Raw genomic sequence first — 19453 nt, 5'->3', positions numbered from 1 at the left:
CGCTCCAGTCTGTCGAGTGTCATTTGTTCCGATATTGGTACAATTCTTCCACCGGGTTGAGTGTACTGCACATGGTATTTGTGACAATGTTTAGGGGAAATTAAACTCAGCAACAGCTAGCAGCATCAACTATTTAATTATTTACTGTATGAAATGCTTTCATTACGAATACGTAAAGCTTCAATAAAAATAACGTTTCATCGAGGATTAGCCGACATAAACATGGGCGAAAACCTTTCAAGTTAGACGTTTTACATTCAAAAACTTGCAAAGGGTCCTCTCACTTTTCTTTGATGAGATATAACTTTTTTCTGTATGAGCCTTTTAAAATTTATAAATTCTTCTGTAATTAGAAAAATCTACGAAATTAAAAGTAGTCTTGAAGAAAATTCGGGGATCGTTACTACAAAGACGACTTACTTGGCAAGAATTTGCCTACAATGAGTAAATAATTCAGCATCTCAGATGTTTGCCTTTTATCTTTCAATACTGTTTTATTTCCTCTAATATTCTTTTTCTTCCTATCTTGCTTACAGAAGTATGAACCATATGTTGAAGGCCAGTATGGAGAACGGGGCTCTATATGCAGTGAATCAATTAACAACTTGTCCGTCCTTCCGTCTGTCTGCCTGGACAGACTTGCTGAAGTATCTCTGCCGTTTATTCTAGTCTTCACTGATTACAACAGTACTATTAAAATGCATCTTAAACAGAGGAACTGGGAACTAAACACATTTGAACGTCCTGCGAGTTAAAACTGCTTCGTCACTGAAACTTGCACACAAAAAAGCAAGATGTGAAACAGATTAATCACAGTGGTAACTATATGTACCACCTACTTTAACAATTAATAACACTGTATTTTGCCCTTGGAGAGTCTTTATACGTCCCGTATGAGTAAATAAACAGCTGTGTTTTCTTTGAGGTAAGAAAATACATTCTAAATACCTACTATTTAGATTAACTTTGTGCTCCAAAGGGTTAATCTTTTCCCTAGATCGTATTACCGCATATCTTCCCGTATTCCTTATTATGCCCATTTTGCAGGCAGCGAGAACGAATTATGATCTGCTCATGTCCGTCCGTCTGTCCAATCGACTCAACTCGATAACCACTAGACGGATTTTGATGAAATTTGATGTGAAGTTTGTGATATTCTTCACGACCTTAAAATCGTTCTGAATATCCTACGAGCGGTGACAACAAAATGACGGATGAAGAAAGTCATCAGGTATAAATCGAGGTGCTGAGTTCTGGTGGCCAAAGTGGGAACTATCGAACAAAGCGGCTCTAATAACTCTAAACGTACATTGCGAAGAACGCAAGAGGAAATTATTACAATGACAATACATGTTTCCTCACCTGCTACCCCTCCTAACCCATCTCATTTCCTTGCTTATAACATCAAACGGACGTGGGACGCACAGATTCGTCCCGAATATTGTACACAGGAAAGACAATCAGCCTTGATAACGAATTTATAGCAGAGAATTAAATCCTATGCTTCAGAAGTTCAAGTTATACATACGTCTTACCGTTCTCAGTAAAAGGTTTGTTTATAATCGATTGAATCAGATTACAGCGTTGTATTAACTATTGTTTTTTTTAATACGATAGACTACACCTACAATGATCTGCAGAGACGTGTGAGGAAGCGATTGTGGACTATTTTGGAGTACAGTCCCACAACTTACCTAAAGTAACCGAGTAAAACTATATTTGTTTAAATCTTGTCAGTCTAATTACAATAAAATTCCTATTAAATATTAAAATATTACCATAATTAACATTTAAATATTTAAAATATATTAAATGATATTCTCTATCGAAATGTTCGATTTCCATTAGAACATCACTTTTTAATGTAAATCGAACATTTCGATAGAGAATATCATTTAATATATTTTAAATATTTAAATGTTAATTATGGTAATATTTTAATATTTAATAGGAATTTTATTGTAATTAGACTGACAAGATTTAAACAAATATATATTTATCACAATATGACGCAACTTTATCATCTCATGAGTAAAACTAGTAAAACGTCAGTTAGCTCAGCCGTTTCAGAAAGTAAACCACCTGCCTTCTGAAACCTAGCCAACTGTCTAAGGAGTATCTATTCATATGGCGCGTTTGTCTAAACGGATAGAAGAGCAGTTGGATAAGCGTCCGATCGATCAAAATCGATAATACGAAGTGGCGGGGAAAAAATAAATGAGAAAAATATGGAACTGAGAACTGTGAAGGTCAGGTGATTTTATTAATGCTTTGAATTCTGGCACTTCATATCAGGTTCAATGTTAGAAATTGAATTTATTCATATACAACGTAACGTTGTACCCAAACCTTCGCCATTTATTGTTTTGAAGTTATTCTTCAAGCAGTCTTCATCAGCATTGCTGACGAATGTTAATTACCATTACTATTCTCCCGGTTAAAATTTGAAAAAAATTATAATTATTTAACGGACTGAAGTAAAGATAGCTGTCTTCTGGGTTGCTGCGCCGTGTAGTCTGATAGAAGTTTACCGAGTTCCAGAGGTACTTGCTGCCTCCATCATCAGACCGATGATTTACCAGACTACACGGCGTAACAACCCAGAAGACAGCCATCTTCAAACTCAACGCAGTGAAAACCTCAAATCGTACAAACAGAAGTGAGTTAATTAAAATATATTTTACAAATAGCGAAATAAATTAAAAATGACGGCGTTAACATCCGAGTTCTAAAAAGAAGTCATATCGATTGCTTTGCTGACAATGAATTTCGACAGCTTAGCAGTTGAAGCCGTGGACCCAAAGGTAATTACATGAATGCATTAGATCCAATACTCCCCTCAAGGACTGAATGGATATCAACTGCAGGACAAGGACCTCATAGGAGCACTTCTGTAAGCAGAGAATTTTGGTCTGCCTTATGAGGACTTAACAAATACTAATTTTTTCCGAGTTCGCATTCCGCTCTTAATATAAAGTCATGTCTGTGTAGAAAGTAAGGTTGGATACTTTGGGGACGACTTTACTATTCACCAAGAGGAGAATTATATTAGCAAGGCATGCATGATACACGAGGATATCAGACGGCCATAAAGACGAAGATGAAAATATTTTGTATTATAAAGAGCATACCATAAGTCTGGAATCACAGGGATTATTATTCATGATAACTACGTCCGCCACTGATCTTGATTCACAAATTTTATCGAAAATCACAGTCGTCGAGGTTACTACGGTGAATGTGAATAATGTTTGGCTGAATCTGACGATATACTCTGCTGGATAATCACAATATGATTTAAGATTTATGTGGAATTCTGTGGATCTCTAGACTGCTTGACTATCAATGAAATGTGCTGTATAAAACTGAATCTAAATACCATAATAATAATAATAATAATAATAATAATAAACTCTATATTAAATATCATTCAAATGAGATGTTCAGCAATACCGAAAGGATTTCTCAGGAATTTACAAAATCCTAAAGGAAGAAAGCGTGGCCACAACTGAAGTAATATTGAGGGATTTGTCTTGATTAAAGAACGTCAAAGAAAGACGTAATTGAATGACAACATAAAATTCAATCCATAATTCCAGTATATTCCTGGCAGATATTAATTGATGGTCATTTTCTGATTCGTCAAAAGGAGGATAAGAACAGACAAATAAAAATATAATGTGTCACTGAATAAGGTACATTCCTCAAATTCTTATAACTTTCACTATTATTAACGACGATAATTAGATTTATACCAGACAGCATCGCAGTTCAAATTGACAGAATTACGTATGATAATAGATCATTTATACGTCTTCGTAGAATTAATTATAATTTAATTTCTCTCTTTGTTCCCACGAATCTCACTACCCCTCCCCTCTTTTCACACACTGGATTTATTTCCTCTTGTGATACTGTGCTTGACTTTCATTCCAGGTAGAATACGGCAAAATACATTCTTCCTTTCATTCGGAACAGAGAAGAGCAGAAAAATTATGCGTTTTGTATAATTGCTAACATTTATTATAAATCCCTATTCTTTAAAGCAGCTCTCATGAAAAGGACACGTAAGACAACTTTCATTTAATGATTCCACCTCGGTAGACAGACAGACACTGTACATTAATAATGAAAATAACCAGTTGCCTCTGACTGTACAAAATGTATTCCACAGATTCTCACTACTTGATGGTTTTCAGACACAACCTAAAATTTTCGCACTGTCGCCATATTTATAATATGTATTACGAACAACTTTCACTTCTGCTTAGGCATGTGAACGTGAGGCCAGCAGTCAAGCTAGTCGGCTTTGGCTCTCTGGAGCTGTTACGCCACGGATTTAATTTTTTAATTACGCACAACTAGTCTGCGTGTGACGTATCAACTATAATACCAAGCTCAACACAACTGTCTTATAATGTCTAACTGGTTATCTCCCAATCTCAAAAATGTCCAGAGTCACCATATTATTATTACGAATGATAAGTAAACACAAATTAAGAAAGTGTAAGTCTGTAAAGTCACAATGCTAGTACAGAGATTTGTGGAGATCTTTAACTTTGTTTGAAGTTACTCAGGCACTTTGACATTAAGAAAGATATTATTGTTTCTCTTCAATAGATAAGGCATGCCAACTTTAAAAATATGGATGCAATTTACAGATATATTAACACTGTCACCGCAACGTTACAGCACGGAAAATAGGCATGTTATTTCTTCTCGAAACACATCTTTTATCTTTTCTTACCCTACTTTTACGTTTACGACATATTTGTGATGGCATTTATACGTACCTAAAATTGAAATATATAAACGACGCTCATAGCTGTGGTAATGTGGTACAAATTTGATCAACGAAAGAAAAATGCTGATTACGGACCATGATGATTCGCTGACAACTCACCTTGCAATAGTGTTCGCTGTCATTTTTAGCTGAGCTAAGCCGTTTTAGACAAAATAGTTTAATTACTGCAAAATAATACGATTACATTTATATATATGTCCTGTAATTTGCTCGCCGCAACACACAATTTCGAAGCTCAACTATGATATTCTATCTCCATAAGTTTCCAACGTACAGAAATATCTTCATCGGGATTCGAACTCAGGATAGTTACTCATGTTCCTAACCTTTGTTCTGTAATCTCCTCGCCGTTCTTCTATCGCATTTAGTTTCCATCTTACAAAAACCACTCTTCCCGAGACCTGAAGCCATGATACTTTTAATAGTTTCGAACATTATAAAATGTCTCTCTGACATCAAATGCCAAATGTGTGGAAAATTGAATCGCTTATATGAGCGAACATACGCACTCACATACAAAGAATTTCAGTCTATTTGAGATTTCAGGTTTTCACGGCGGCGAGTATTAAGATGATTGTCTTTCAGGATGTCGCGCCATTTGGTAAAATATAAATTAACCGACGTTTCAGAGATATTTATTGTCTCCGTTATTGCACTGATGGTGAAGTCAATAATTATCTCTGAAACGTCGGTCAATTTCTTCTTGACCAAATGGCGTAGCGTCCTAAATCACATTCAGTCATCTTCAATTTCAGTTTTACCAATAATAAAACAAAAGACAAGAATTAAACGAAGATTCTTAAGCTGTAAAAGGTGGTACCTAAATCATTCAATTTTTCAAATATTCATCTTGAAATAACAGAAACCCCGTTAAAATGTACATCCTACTACGTTAAACGTGTACCAACTGTAAACATGCAAGCAACGGTGATTCATTTTACGTGCACATGACATTGTGAGAGGAAATGCAGTTTTATATTAACCTTATCCTTAACACAACCTAATCGCTAAATATTCTAAGTTAATTCATAAAGCTAGTCTTCATTGCGTTGTAAATTTTTACCAAAACTACGCTGTTTCAAAGAATGTATCAAGTTTCATGAAAATTCATATTAGTTGCCACGGCAACATTACAACGTCAAGACGTCCATTTAGGATTTTAATGAAAATCATTGCGAAAGCCGTACAATTAAAGTTTTCGCTCTTTATTAATAAAAGCACATTCCATTGAAAACAACATATGAGCTTATATTATAAAAAAATATTGACGAACTGTATACGATGTGAATCATATAGTTTAATCTAAGTCTGAAATTCTGAAATAACTTGGAAAATACAGATTTATATCTGGGGTAAATTAATATACAACATAAAGAGTACATGGAACTCTCAAAGGTGATTAAAATCCGACAGCCATGTTTTAATAAAACCACTCACAAACTTCAAAGTGACTGCGAGGAGATGTTCTGCTTCCTTTCAGTAAAACTGAAGGAGCGAAAATAAGTCGACAAGACGCATAGGTTCGTTTATTCAGAAAAAAACGGAATATCAAAATTAAATAACAAAATCTGCAGATGGTCTGCTTATATACAGCCTGAACTAAACATCGCGCCCCGTATAAATAGAATGCATTATGACAGAACGAGTGGATCGGGCATCGTGGTCCCGAGAAATGGCCACCGTGGTCACCGGACCTTATGTCTGTAGACTTTTTCCTCTGGGGCCACCTAAAGCTGGTGTTTACATCGATAGACCATAAATGCCCAGGAACTGCATAACAAGTTAAAGTAACTGTCTCAGTGTGATAGAATCACTGTGGACATTTTGCGACATGTGCAAGCAACTCACACGTTACATTTTCTTAAGTACCTAGAACATGGTGGCCAATAATTTAAACATTTGCTTAAAAGAAGATGATTCGACCGTAAACCATACGGGGCGTGTATTTTGACCCAATCAGTTCAGTCGGTTTCTACGAGTTTGAGTCATTTATTGTTAAATAATTCAACCAGAGTTTCCAAAGTATGGAAAGAATGATAAGTAGAGAAAAAATTACAGGAGTACGCTGGCTTATGTAAACTTAGTGATGTTCACAAAATGACTACTGTAACGAAGCATCTACAAAAATATAATTCGTATTTTTAAAGTTTTTATGATATACATCGCAACCCTAAGTCACCACGAAAATTCAATATTGCCACATGAAATGTGACGATTTATCGAGAAACAAACACCTCCCTCCTACTACCCTAATACAAGATAATTAACACTCTGTACTCGAATTTTCTTTTAAGTAGGGATTATTTACTTTATGTAAGTATGAAAAGTCTATTAAAGTTTAGTTGAGCTCCGAAAAATAGGCCATTGCTGATTTCTTCTTCATTTTGTCTTCGGGGATTACGCAATTTAATGCCATAACTGGCTCATAATCCTCTTTCAGCCTCCCCATGCCCCCCGCTGTGTTCATCATTCTCACGATATTACAGGTTCGTAATTCCATGTTATCCTCGTCTAGCGGCTTCATCCAGTTTATGAAATCATCTTTCTTTCTAATCCTATCTCTTGAAATGATTTTATTTTGTTTGTTCCTCACGTCTTTCAGTACTTTTTGTTTGCTCTAACCATGTATATTCAACTAAGAGTCTTAACTTCTCGCTTCTGACACCATTGTCCGTCCTTAATCTCTGTCGTTTCGTGGCCTAAAGAATATTTTGTAAAGTTTCAAATACGAATTCCTGGATTTTAATTTTTTAATTAATTGCACGTTGATTTTTAAGTCCTATGTAACAGCAATTACTGTTAAAATTAACAAAAAAGAAGGTATAATTTGGATGATTGCTGAAGGTGCTCTACAAATAACGCCGGGCGGACCAAGCCATGCCTCTGCTCTGGCTGTTAGTCACCGGCTTCCCACAGTGAAGGTCGGGCTTCGCTCAGGTCGGTCGACGTGGGATTTGTGGTGGACAATATGACACTTGAACACGTAACGTAACGTCTGTTTGAGCGGAGAATTGACTCGACCTTGAAAGAATGATGTCATTTTGAATGCTGTTCTAAAAACACCCCCCCATCTAATAATATCCCCAATGTTGGAGAAATCTGCATGTTAGAACTTACAGGTGTGTTACTAGTGATCTACGTAAACCAAGAAACATTAAAAATACAAGAATTATACTGAAAAATATATCGTTAGGAAACTATTAGATCACCGAAAGTCAACCGATGTTTATACACCGCATGTCAGAATGGCAAGGCGCCTGTGCGGATGAGTACTTCTATTTAAAGATCGGGTCAATTCTCTGCTCAAACGGACACCATTTCTAAGAGTCCTGTTGTTCCCTAACAAAATCATTCCGCCGGTGGTCCACAATCGTCCATGCATTATAAAGGGAGTGAACAATGGACCCGTCATGGTCCCAGTTTCACACACACACACAGTCTTACCCCACTGCAACAATAATAATGGAGTGGACGAACCGAGTTCGATTCCAGTGCAACGGGGTGAATGTCATATTCGGTATCGAGGTAAATAACTACAACCCATCCGAACACAAGGAGAATTAGAGACAAATACAGATACCGGAATGGACATTTTTATACTATTCGTAACAACGCTAACCACAAGATTGCAAGGGAGGTATTGATGCTAGGATTAGAAAGGCCACAAATAAAACCACGATGTCAGTATAATGACAAAGAGTCACCTTCAGACGAGAATGGAGCAACTTCCGAAATGTGTACATCAAATATATGTCAGAAAATGAAAAATGTTTGAGTGTTCCATTGTCACAAACCTTTAGAGAATCCTCTTGAAATCATCCGAAATCCTAACCAAGACATTAGAATGGGAGAAAAACAGTCGGAGCTTGATGGTACTGCCAAGCCCAAAAAATGCGTGGGCCTTTATATTCTCTTCTCGTAGAAACCTTTCAAATATAGTGATTTTGCCCATTTTAGCCAAATTTCCTTTCTTATGGGAGAGAAAATGGGCTTCAGGAAATTACCATTCAATCTGTGGATATCGCCAATTCAATCTTTGACCCCACCAACCGAAGTTAGCGTTACGAAATACCCTGTCACTCAACCTTTAATTTCCTACAATTAGTAATACAAATTTGTTACCTTCGTGTTAGCTTATAATTTGAGTTACTGTAAGCGTCGTCAAATAAACTAAGAATAAATACATAAATACATAACATATTTATATAATAAGCAAGTGTTGTTAGCTTGATTAGTTGATTTGTCATTAATTGCTGTTAATGGGTCTTGTGCCTCATGGGATAACATTTATGACTGTGCGTGTTTATTACATTACACTCCCTCACCCTTGTTAAAGGTTAATTTACCAACGGGAAGACAAACAAACAAAGCCTGACTGAAGAACCGCCCAAGAAATCATATCCCAAAAAATATTGCACTGTGAACATTTGCTAGTGAGTAACAAAAACAAAAAAAACAAGAAAGAATGTTACTGTTTCCAGAATCATCGGCATTACTTACCAATTACGGTCAGATTGACCAAGGAGTTTCTCGTGGGCGAGCCCTGGAAATCGACGCGGCACCTGTACGAGCCTGCGTCAGTATCACGCACGTCCTCGACTGCGAGATGCGTCCCTGCCGGCTGATCGGCGTCCGTCACGCGAAAGAACGCGCGTCCTCCCAGGGCCTGTTCGTCCGCCCAGTGAGTCGCCTGGTCTAAGGAATGACCCCGTGCGTCCAGGCTGTAATCCAATAAGAACAGTAATAACATTGCGAACGTGACGCCCGCAACGTGACACTGGGCTGAAGACACACACAGGGCCATTGAGCCACCGTCACAGACATTATTTGCTCCAATACCACCAAAAATAAAACTAAACTACAAGAATAAACTTCTTGTACATTATTATAGTAATAATTCTTTGTTAAAAACGACGTTTCGGATACTAATATTTGTTTCTGTACTCAGGTAAAGGCTACCGACAGAGCCATTCCATATCTCTGGAAATTCCAGTCTCCGAAACGTCGTTTGTTATAAAAATTACGACGATTTGTAACATCCAAAAGTCTATTACTGTAACAATACGCCAGTCACAAAACATCAGGTTTGGTTTAAAACTACAAGAGTACTATCGTACTCCGAGGTCAGCCAAGTAAAAGGTCAGACTTAAAACCATCACTTTTTAAAGTTTTTTTAAATTTTAATTTAATATCCTAGACAAACCCTTACGTCGCTCAATTTGTTTTACATTACATTGAGTAGGCTATTACATTGTCGTCTATTCCTTGATCGAATGTGACTTCATTTATTTTTAATCGACAAAATGGTCAATATCACACTAAATTCCCCGCCGCCTTAATAACATCGGACATCAATCACACTTGGATGTCTTTTTTTTGTTGATTGAAGTACGAACAATGTGATTTTGAGCCATTAAATCCGTTTAAGTTCAAATGTTTTTACGCAAATCGTTATGTTAATGTGCTGCGCTTTTGGTAATGAGATATTCCAAGTGCGATAAAGTTCACTAATGATAATGTTATATCATTAACATAATTATTCTCATATAAACCCCCGGTCTAAAATTCCCTCCTGTCCTAAATTAGTAACGAAATCTTCTAGAAAAATTTCCATGTGATATTTACGAAACTATCATTTACAGCAACAAAACTTTAGTTAGGCCTCTGACATACCATTCACGAGCTCCTGTTTCTTAAATCACTTGAAGAACTAGATTAAACCATTCACAAGCAAAAACCACTTCGAATCCGTGTTTGTTACCACTTTACCAAACGTCGCATCCGAGGGTTAAACACTTCCACTTTGCATTCGGAAGTTTCCAGTTTCAAATCTCAGTCCTGAAATCGGCTATCCTGACTGAGTTTTTCGTATTTTACCCAGTTTCTCCCAGAAAATGTCAAGACAACGCATTAATGTAGGTCAAAACCGCTTTCTTCTACACCCGTTTCATTTTATTAGCCATTATTCGTCATTATATAAACTTATTTGCAGTTTAGGCGTTAAATAAATCATAAATAAAAATAAAATATTTCCTTTCTCCCCACACACGACTACACCCATAAGGAAGTTTATCTTCATGATCTCCTACTGCGTTCAAACTCTAGTTAGTTTCCCCTAAATAAAAGACACCCATCCAAGACGAAGTCGATATATTCCAATTGTTTTCTCACGTGTTCCCCTTAACACGGATTATGTCTTTCCACCGAATACGTCCGAAGGTCCACGTCCTTGTCCGAGCCGTAGGTGCAGTGTTTATAAATTATTACTCTCACAAATTATAAATATTTGTTTCTGAACTGAGACAGTTGTTTAAGGACTATAAGAACAACGATCAATTCGCATATGTAACATTTTATAGTAAACATAAAATGAAAGCTAAGACAATCTAAAATGTTCATAACAGTTTTTCTTATCATCCACAATTTATTTAAATAGTGTATTCGCCCTCAACCTTTAATTTTTCCTATGTTTCATGGACCATTTGCGTTGGCGTTCATTGGCTTCCTGCTTTTATCTCGATGAAAATCGATAACAGCTGTGTTCCATATCCATACCCTACAAGCACATAACCACCGACAACTAACAGAAAGTGTTAAAGCGATAAAAGTCGGAACCAGCATTCAGCTGACTGTGAAAAATGTAAATCGTCTTGCCTGGAGATTTTACGGATCGGAAATATATAAATGGACATCTACTCGGACCATTTATAACGTTTTATAATAACAGAACAGTTTAAGGCAAAAGGTTTAAAGTTTAAGACCAACATCAAAGTTACAAGGCCGCCACTTGTCGGCCATATGTGACTATTTATTCAACATATTCGATGCTACTCTCAATATTTTGAAGCCGTCTCCTATGACAGATTATGACGCCAGTTATTCTGTATACTAGCTTACACTAATTCCAATCAGATGGTTATTTTAACGTTATTAGTAGAATGTATCCAGCTAAAGTTATCCCAAAATAAACCTCATAAGCGATGGAAATGATGTGTCATTTTAAATTCCTTTTAAAAAATTGCTTATATAATCCCATGGACTCAGAGGACGCTTAACTTTCTTCCTCGTAAAAATTTCATGACGGCTTCAGATAATGTTCCCTGCCACTTATCCCTCGATTTACGAATGTAATTCGTTCTTTAAAATCCGATTGTAAAGTAAAAATTCGTAAATCGAAAAAGGTTCATATTAATTTCAATGTGACAAATTGTGATTTGTTCTAGACTTCCAGAAAGAAACACTCAATATTCTGGCCACATATGTAAGAAAATAATTAAATTATAAAAATAAGGTTTTCATTTATAGTTCTTACTAATTAATTCTGTCAAACATCACTGAAGTGTTAAATCAGACGGTTACATTGCAGGAATATCGAAATTACTGAAGTTCTAGTATAAAAAACAGATCTTACGTAAATAAACAATAAACAACTGCTTTTATCAAAACATTAATCATAGTACTGTAATAATCTTTAAAAATTAATGATAACAAATTAATTGGTTCTTCGTTGTAGCGAAAATTTGTAAATCAAAGGATACTTCTATATTAAAACAGAAGTGATTACCATGCACGTTTACGTATTGTAGTATGATATTACAGAAACAGTAACTGATAGCTACATGTAATGATTGTCTGGTTACTTATTATCAGGTGGAGTTAGTTCATAAAATCGAATAATTTATCAAACGAAGCTCGACAAACTTAATAATGCATGGTTGGGTAATAATCGGTTTACTGGTAGGGTTGAGGTAAAGCTGTCTCTAGCGCGTAACCAAGTGCCACGCCATGAAAACGTATGGAGAAACGCAGGTCTAGCTCCATCCATTCTTGACCTCGCCACTTGATACAGAACAGTAGTTAACTTTAGCTTCCTCAAAATCTTTGCCTATCAGCAAAGAAACTCCGGTTAATGAAACTTTAGTTAAGATTTCTGCCTCCGTCATCAGGGCGATGAATATTGCCCTGATGACGGAGGCAGTATGACCTCTGAAACCAGACTACACAGCGCAACAACTCAGAAGACAGAAACCTTCATCACCCTGATGATGGAGGCAGTATGACCTCTGAAACGTTGGTTAACATCGACCAGACTACACAGCGCAACAACCCAGAAGACAGAAATCTTCATACTCATCGCCCTGATGATGGAGGCAGTATGACCTCTGAAACGTTGGTTAACATCGACCAGACTACACTGCGCAACAACCCAGAAGACAGAAATCTTCATACTCATCGCCCTGATGACGGAGGCAGTATGACCTCTGAAACGTTGGTTGACATCGACCAGACTACACTGCGCAATAACCCAGAAGACAGAAATCTTCATACTCATCGCCCTGATGACGGAGGCAGTATGACCTCTGAAACGTTGGTTAACATCGACCAGACTACACGGCGCAACAACCCAGAAGACAGAAATCTTTATACTCACCGCTGTAAAAACCTCAAATTTTACAAATTTAGTTAATTTTTAAAGGTCTGCAGTAGTTTACCTACAGATAGCACGGACAACAAATTTTCAGTGAAAGTTATGATAAATTTTGTGTTCTATTCAGAAATACCGTTTACGTAACCCATACGTTTTATAGTTCTAAAACACACGCCCAGGTTATAAAAACACATCTTTATTAATTTGGGTATTACAGCGCCGTATGTTAGATGGAATAATAAACATTGATGAAAGTTTTGTTGATACAAACAATCGTTCTCCATGCCCCCCCCCCCATGTAAAATGCCGACTATTTCATGAATTCAAAGTATTTCCCTTACTAGTTAAGGGGAAAAGCATCACGAATATGTAAATAGGGAGAAAACACTGACTTCTCACGATTTATATCCGTGTACATAAAGATTTATACGGTGTTTCATAAATCAGTTTTCTTATGAAAGGAAGTAAGTTTGTGCGTGCGTGTGTGTGTGTAAAAAAAAGGCTTCCATATTTGTTGGAACGAAAGTTAAAAATAAAATTTTTGTCAGTGGTGAATTTCTCCTAAAAACAAAGTGTTCAAAGCAACTCATAAACGGATCTCATTTTAACACGCATCGTCATTAAATTTCGCCTACTACAATCAAGAACCACTGTTATAATTTCTTAAGAAAATAATAATATCCACAAATAAATTGTCGTGGTACCAAGTTTCAGGCCTGTGTTATCCCAATAAAAATCACACAAATTACGAACAAACTTATATGCCTAAAATCGTTGCAACCTACAAAAACCGAGCTTATCTGTCGTGTTTATGTTTGTTTGTCAGGGTTGTGACGCCATGCAAACTTTCAGGTAGGTGCTGAAGATGGAATCTGTATGTTCCTCCGTAACGACCACACGGAGTTACAACGCAGAAGGCTATTTACCGTAGTGATAACCTAAAATTCACAAGCTTACTTTTAAGTCGAACTGTCTGTAAGACCATTCTGCAATTAAAAATTCTTTCCACCTTTACATGTTTCATGTAATTTGAAGACCGCCCCTAATTAATACATTGCCAGACATCGAACTCTTTTCATATGACTGATAATTATCTGATCATTCTCTGAGTACAATGCTAACAACTTATCAAAATATTTGTACTATGTGTGTATACTTCGTTATGATACCGCTTTTCACCTAAATTATACGGCAGTCTGTGTTTATTTATACATCCTGTCGACTAATTTGTTTAGAGACCGGAGTTTAATGTTTCACACAAAACTCCTAGATAATTTACGTAGTGTTTACACACGTTCATTAAAATTACTAATTTGTGATGTTACTAAAGACAAGCCTAGCCAGTGGTCAGATGTAATACATATATTGTTCTGATGGTTCGTGTCTAACATCGGTTATGTTTTGTCTGATGATATTATCTTTGTTCTGCTCTGGTGTTAACAATAGGTAAACTGAAAACAAAGCGAATAAAAATTAAGGAAACATAGAGAGAAGACATAAAAATTTAAAATTTATAACACCTGCATCTTTAACGAGGCACTAGTTTCTCACTGCGATAATTAAGATGATGACTGTCTTCTGATACGTTGTACAGTTCAGATTCGTAGAAATTTACCGACGTTTCAGGGGTGAATAATGCCTCTATCATAAAGGGATGATACTAGAACGTTCAGGGTGGGCAGTCCATACCAAAATGTATTTTAACCTGACACACATTAAAATCCAGAATATGTGACAAGAACTGTCTGCGAAGTATGTAAGTCACTACTGTGACAGTAGTGACTTACGCTGGCCTTGTAATCCTGGGGTCTCGGGTTCGATTTCCGGCGGTGCCCGAATTTATAACTTCTGTTGGGCAAGGCCGTGGTCTAGGCAACACGGAGTTTTCCTCCGGGGGCTTCCCCGGTTTCTCCGTGGCATCCCAACAATTACTCCATTCACACACAGAAGAAGGCAATGGCAAACCACTTCTGGATCATCTGCCAAGAACGTATATGAACAGGTCCCAGTCCGAGAAAAGGATCGAAGGATCCTGTTCATATGGACCTGTCGTCAGACAGAACACTAATAATAATAACTGTGACAGACATGCCTTTATTTCTGTCTTACGGACCCACGGGATGGCTGTTTAAAACATGGTAGATGCTCAGCTGATAGTATAAATGCACCCAATCATCTAAATACCAGTGTAGAGGCAAGTTCCAAAACACAGTGTATAGCCCATAGCAAATATATCTCAGTCAACAGACAAATCCCGATATAATATTCGTATTAAATATTTTACTTTGACCTATTATTCAATAGTATTACAAAATAATGACATGAATGATAAATAAATAGACACATCAAATGCAACACTGCATGTCAAAATAAAGAATTATATGAAGCTGGGTAATGAATTGTTACTTTATGATTAAGTCCAATTATATAAATGATGAAAGACATTCTGAAGGATTTTTCTAGTTTTCCAAAGTTTTAACAATTTGGGCCTAATTATAGTATTAAAAATTTAATGGAATTTCCTACAAATTGCTTTATTCTTTCCGTTTACCGTTCGTATTATCGGTTGTGAAGGTTTATACGACATTATATTTCGTATTCAAATACAACATAAATTCGCACCCTGCTCCCTAATAATTTAATACCAGGATACCTTTTTAAACTCGCTGTACGTATTTCCCTCAAACAAGTTCATAAGTATTCTGACAACAGGTCATTGAAATTACCACTCGGAATACTCTCTAAACTGACAAGAAATGTGATTATTTAGACAAATTTTACTTATCTTTCCTGCCTTTTCCCTCTCTTTACATCTCTCAAAAAACTTAGGCCTATACAAACACGCACGCACGCTACATTACACTTTAAACTTTAGTTCCCCGGGTTGAGAATTTTTATATTTTACACACAAACATTTCAATAAAGAAGGCCTTAATATCTATGTTTTAGCATTACAAATATGTATTTTATTCATTCCCGTAATAACACCCCCAAACCGGGATTCCTTAAGTATGAAGCTCTTGGCTGATATCTAGCCTAATTTTGCTGCTTGAATCTAAAGCTTCACAAATTAAATTAAATTCGATCATAACCTTAAATACACAATTACAGACACGTGTTATTCCTTTTGGAAAACAGTCAGAGACACAATTTCTTGTAACGTTCCACCCTCTTAAGAGACGTGCAGAAAATACGTCTGGCAATGATAAAATAAAACATTCAATTTCCCATCCTCACCCGTCTTCGATTCCTCGAAAAAGATCGATAAAGCATCAATCGGACAAATTTATGAAAAGAAACAAATGTGTATAAATGTAAAGAAGTACTAATATTATAATTTATCTGTGTTATATAAGGAACAATCTGTAAAAATATTAAGACGCGTTAGATGGAATCTCTTCTACACGACATCAAGAAAGAAAACTAATTAAATTTCTGACTTTCACGAGGGTAAAATATTATAATTTTGGTCTTCATGCATATGACATCGTATTGAAACACACGTCGTTACCAGCGTTTCGGGAAAGAATAATGTCTGCAACGGCACTCTGAAGATGGAGGCAATACGATCCTCTGAAGCTCTGTCAAGCACAAAGCAGATTTCACAGTCACATAAATGGTCAAAATCCACATTTTTATTGTCATGAAAGCATTAAATCGCAAACAGATCAACTCGATCTAAAGGCAGCAGTACACACACAACGTTTCTACCCTGAAGATGTAACCACCAACAGGACTACATTGGATCATAGGAAAGAAGACTAGATTCCAAAATACAACACATTAACCCGCCACACGTGTTTTTGTCATAAGTTGTGGCTTCCACGAGAGTTATTAGTCTTATAAAACTATGAAAAATAGCAGGAAGGAAGTTGGTTTTCTGGCATTATTAGCGACAGGCGAGTTCATAATAAATAAGCATGAAGTCATATTTGTCTTCCTTACGCACACGTGCTTTCCGCCATGGCGTCCAATTGCATGCAGCGTAATTTCATGAAACAAAGTCCTTAAGGAACAAACAGTCGCTTAGGTAGCCACAAAATCCGCCCGCCTTTTACTGAACACAAATATTCAGTACAGTTCGGATCAGTAAACACTCTGATCGTATCCTGACCGTACTATGCCCACGCCCTCACGTTCATCTCTTTACGAAGTGTTTAAATATTTTCCTCTCACTTATGCATGGTTTCCGGTTAAAATTTTGTATGAATTTCTCATCTCTAACAAGCGCGATGTAATATAATCCAAATTATCGTAATGCAGAAACGTTATCATATGTTTACCTAAAATAATTTTGAAAATGTTAATTGTTATTTACGAGTACAGGTGGCTCTCATAAACAGCGCTTTAGCTGAAGGTTTGTTCTCATATCAGTGGTTTTATTTCAGTATCATATATGTCGCTTTTGATCCGGCTTATTTTACACTAAAAGAAGAGAAATTTCATACCATTGTTTTATATTTTATTCTTACAATTTAAGACTTTAACTCAAAAGTTACCATAAAAGTATGGAAAAATTCTCTCTTAACTGAAACGAAAGTGATATACTTTGATATTTTTTAGATCTGGTTTTGTTTGTTTAGCTTATTTTTGGTCGTAAATACCATTTGATTTCCCACTCGACGAGGTCGATTCCCTTCTTCTAACGTAGAAATCTAACGAAGTCATTTAAATTCCAAGACTTCAAGAATGCCAAATGAGATATATAAGAGTCGGTTATGGACACAGGGAGAGGTCGATGGAGCCAGGAGTACTTAGTTAATCTGAGAATTAATACAGTTGGAATATAAAACTCCCACATTACATAAAGTATCATCTATTTGCCAGGTCAAGATGCGAACCAGAAATATTTAAAATGTAATCCATAAATATTATTACTAAAATATCTTTATTTATATTCAAAATCTGCACGTGTGATAATACATTGTTTTACATAGGCCGTACTTTATAAATGGAAGCCTTCAGCTTGCAGTTCATAGCCTACCATTATTCTTCTTTTGTTAAAAGGGCAAAATCTGGCCTGTGAGAAAGTTTCACTAGGAGCTAAAGGAGATTTAGTAACGCTGAGTTAGACTTCTAAAGTAGGCGATTCAACCTGTCAGAAGCTTTACATTAAGTAAGAGCACCGGACTTCGTTTTAAATCTGTTTTTCTACGAGGAGGAAGCACATTTCGTATCCTTTATGGGATTTCTGCCACATATTAATACGTTATAAGGATCATTAGTATGTTTTATCTACAGCAATGGTTACAAGTACAGACAAGAATTTAATATCTTGCTGACATTCGACAGACAGACGCCTTTTCGTTGACATTTAACCTCCCCCCATTTCCTGCCCTCTTGTTTTTCTGTCTAGTGTTGTGTAATAAAACGCTGACTCCAAGTCCTCCGTCAGTCTGACTGATGCGACCCAACTCCTCTTGGCTTTATATTGTCTCCGACTTCTAGCTCATTCCTTGCTTCTTTCTACCATATTTCTCGCCCGCTCTTCAATGCAGCTATCAGTCCAATGTTTATTTCTACCATCCAACGCGAGAGTATGTCACGCGCAGTCCTTACTTTCACAGCATCTCAGGACTTTTAATTTAAATGGGCATCATACCTCAGCAGAGTATTTTTTTAATGCTTGCTACTGTGCATTTAAAAATCTTTTGTCTTCCTGTGTGCTATCTAAAGATATAAAGGCAAAAGAACTATAACTTCAGCTACTGTTTTGTATGGGCGTGAAACCTGTCTTTCTTGGTAAGGGCTGGACACAGAATAAAGTGCTGGAGATGGCGCTTAGGAGATTATTTGGACCTGAAAGGGATGAAGTAAGGGGAGGAAAAAATGAAAACTGTAATTTCAAAACTTTTTCGAAATTCTTCACAAACGACCACAACAAGGAAAATCAGATTGGCGCGGCACACAGCATGCATGAAGACATGATAAAGGCATGAAGGCGTGAAGGGAAGAGGCCACACGGATGATTTAGGCATAAATGGGAAGATAATATCAGAATTAATCTTTAGCTAATAAAGAGGGAGAATATGAACTGGATTTATCTGGCTCAAGATAGTATCAGTGGAGAGCTCCTGTGAACACGATAACGAAAATTCAATTTCCATAAAAGACGTAAAATTTATTTAGTAGCTAATATTACAATCAGCTTCTAAATGATGACTGTGCTCCATAAAGTTATTGTAAGCCCGTAAAGAAAATTCAGTGGTAATTATATATAC

The 19453-nt window shown here is 36.4% G+C and overlaps 1 protein-coding gene across 4 annotated transcripts in view; it reads right to left on the bottom strand.

The window, feature by feature from the left end:
- LOC110840276 (nephrin) overlaps positions 1-19453 on the bottom strand; it is a 545495-nt gene that overhangs the window by 224188 nt on the left and 301854 nt on the right. For all 4 annotated transcript variants that reach the window (XM_087357910.1, XM_087357908.1, XM_087357909.1 and 1 more), the window contains one exon: positions 9305-9525. In XM_087357910.1, coding sequence (XP_087214036.1) covers positions 9305-9525 — 221 coding nt within the window. The remainder of the gene's footprint in view (positions 1-9304; positions 9526-19453) is intronic.

This window comes from Zootermopsis nevadensis, unplaced genomic scaffold (genome assembly GCF_977971745.1).
Source record: "Zootermopsis nevadensis isolate Lab colony 2312 unplaced genomic scaffold, Znev_1.0 Znev_ptg000029l, whole genome shotgun sequence".
Classification (NCBI taxonomy): Eukaryota; Metazoa; Arthropoda; class Insecta; order Blattodea; family Termopsidae; genus Zootermopsis; species Zootermopsis nevadensis.
The sequence above is the reverse complement of the archived record's forward strand: the minus strand, read 5'-3'. Positions and strand labels throughout refer to the sequence as shown.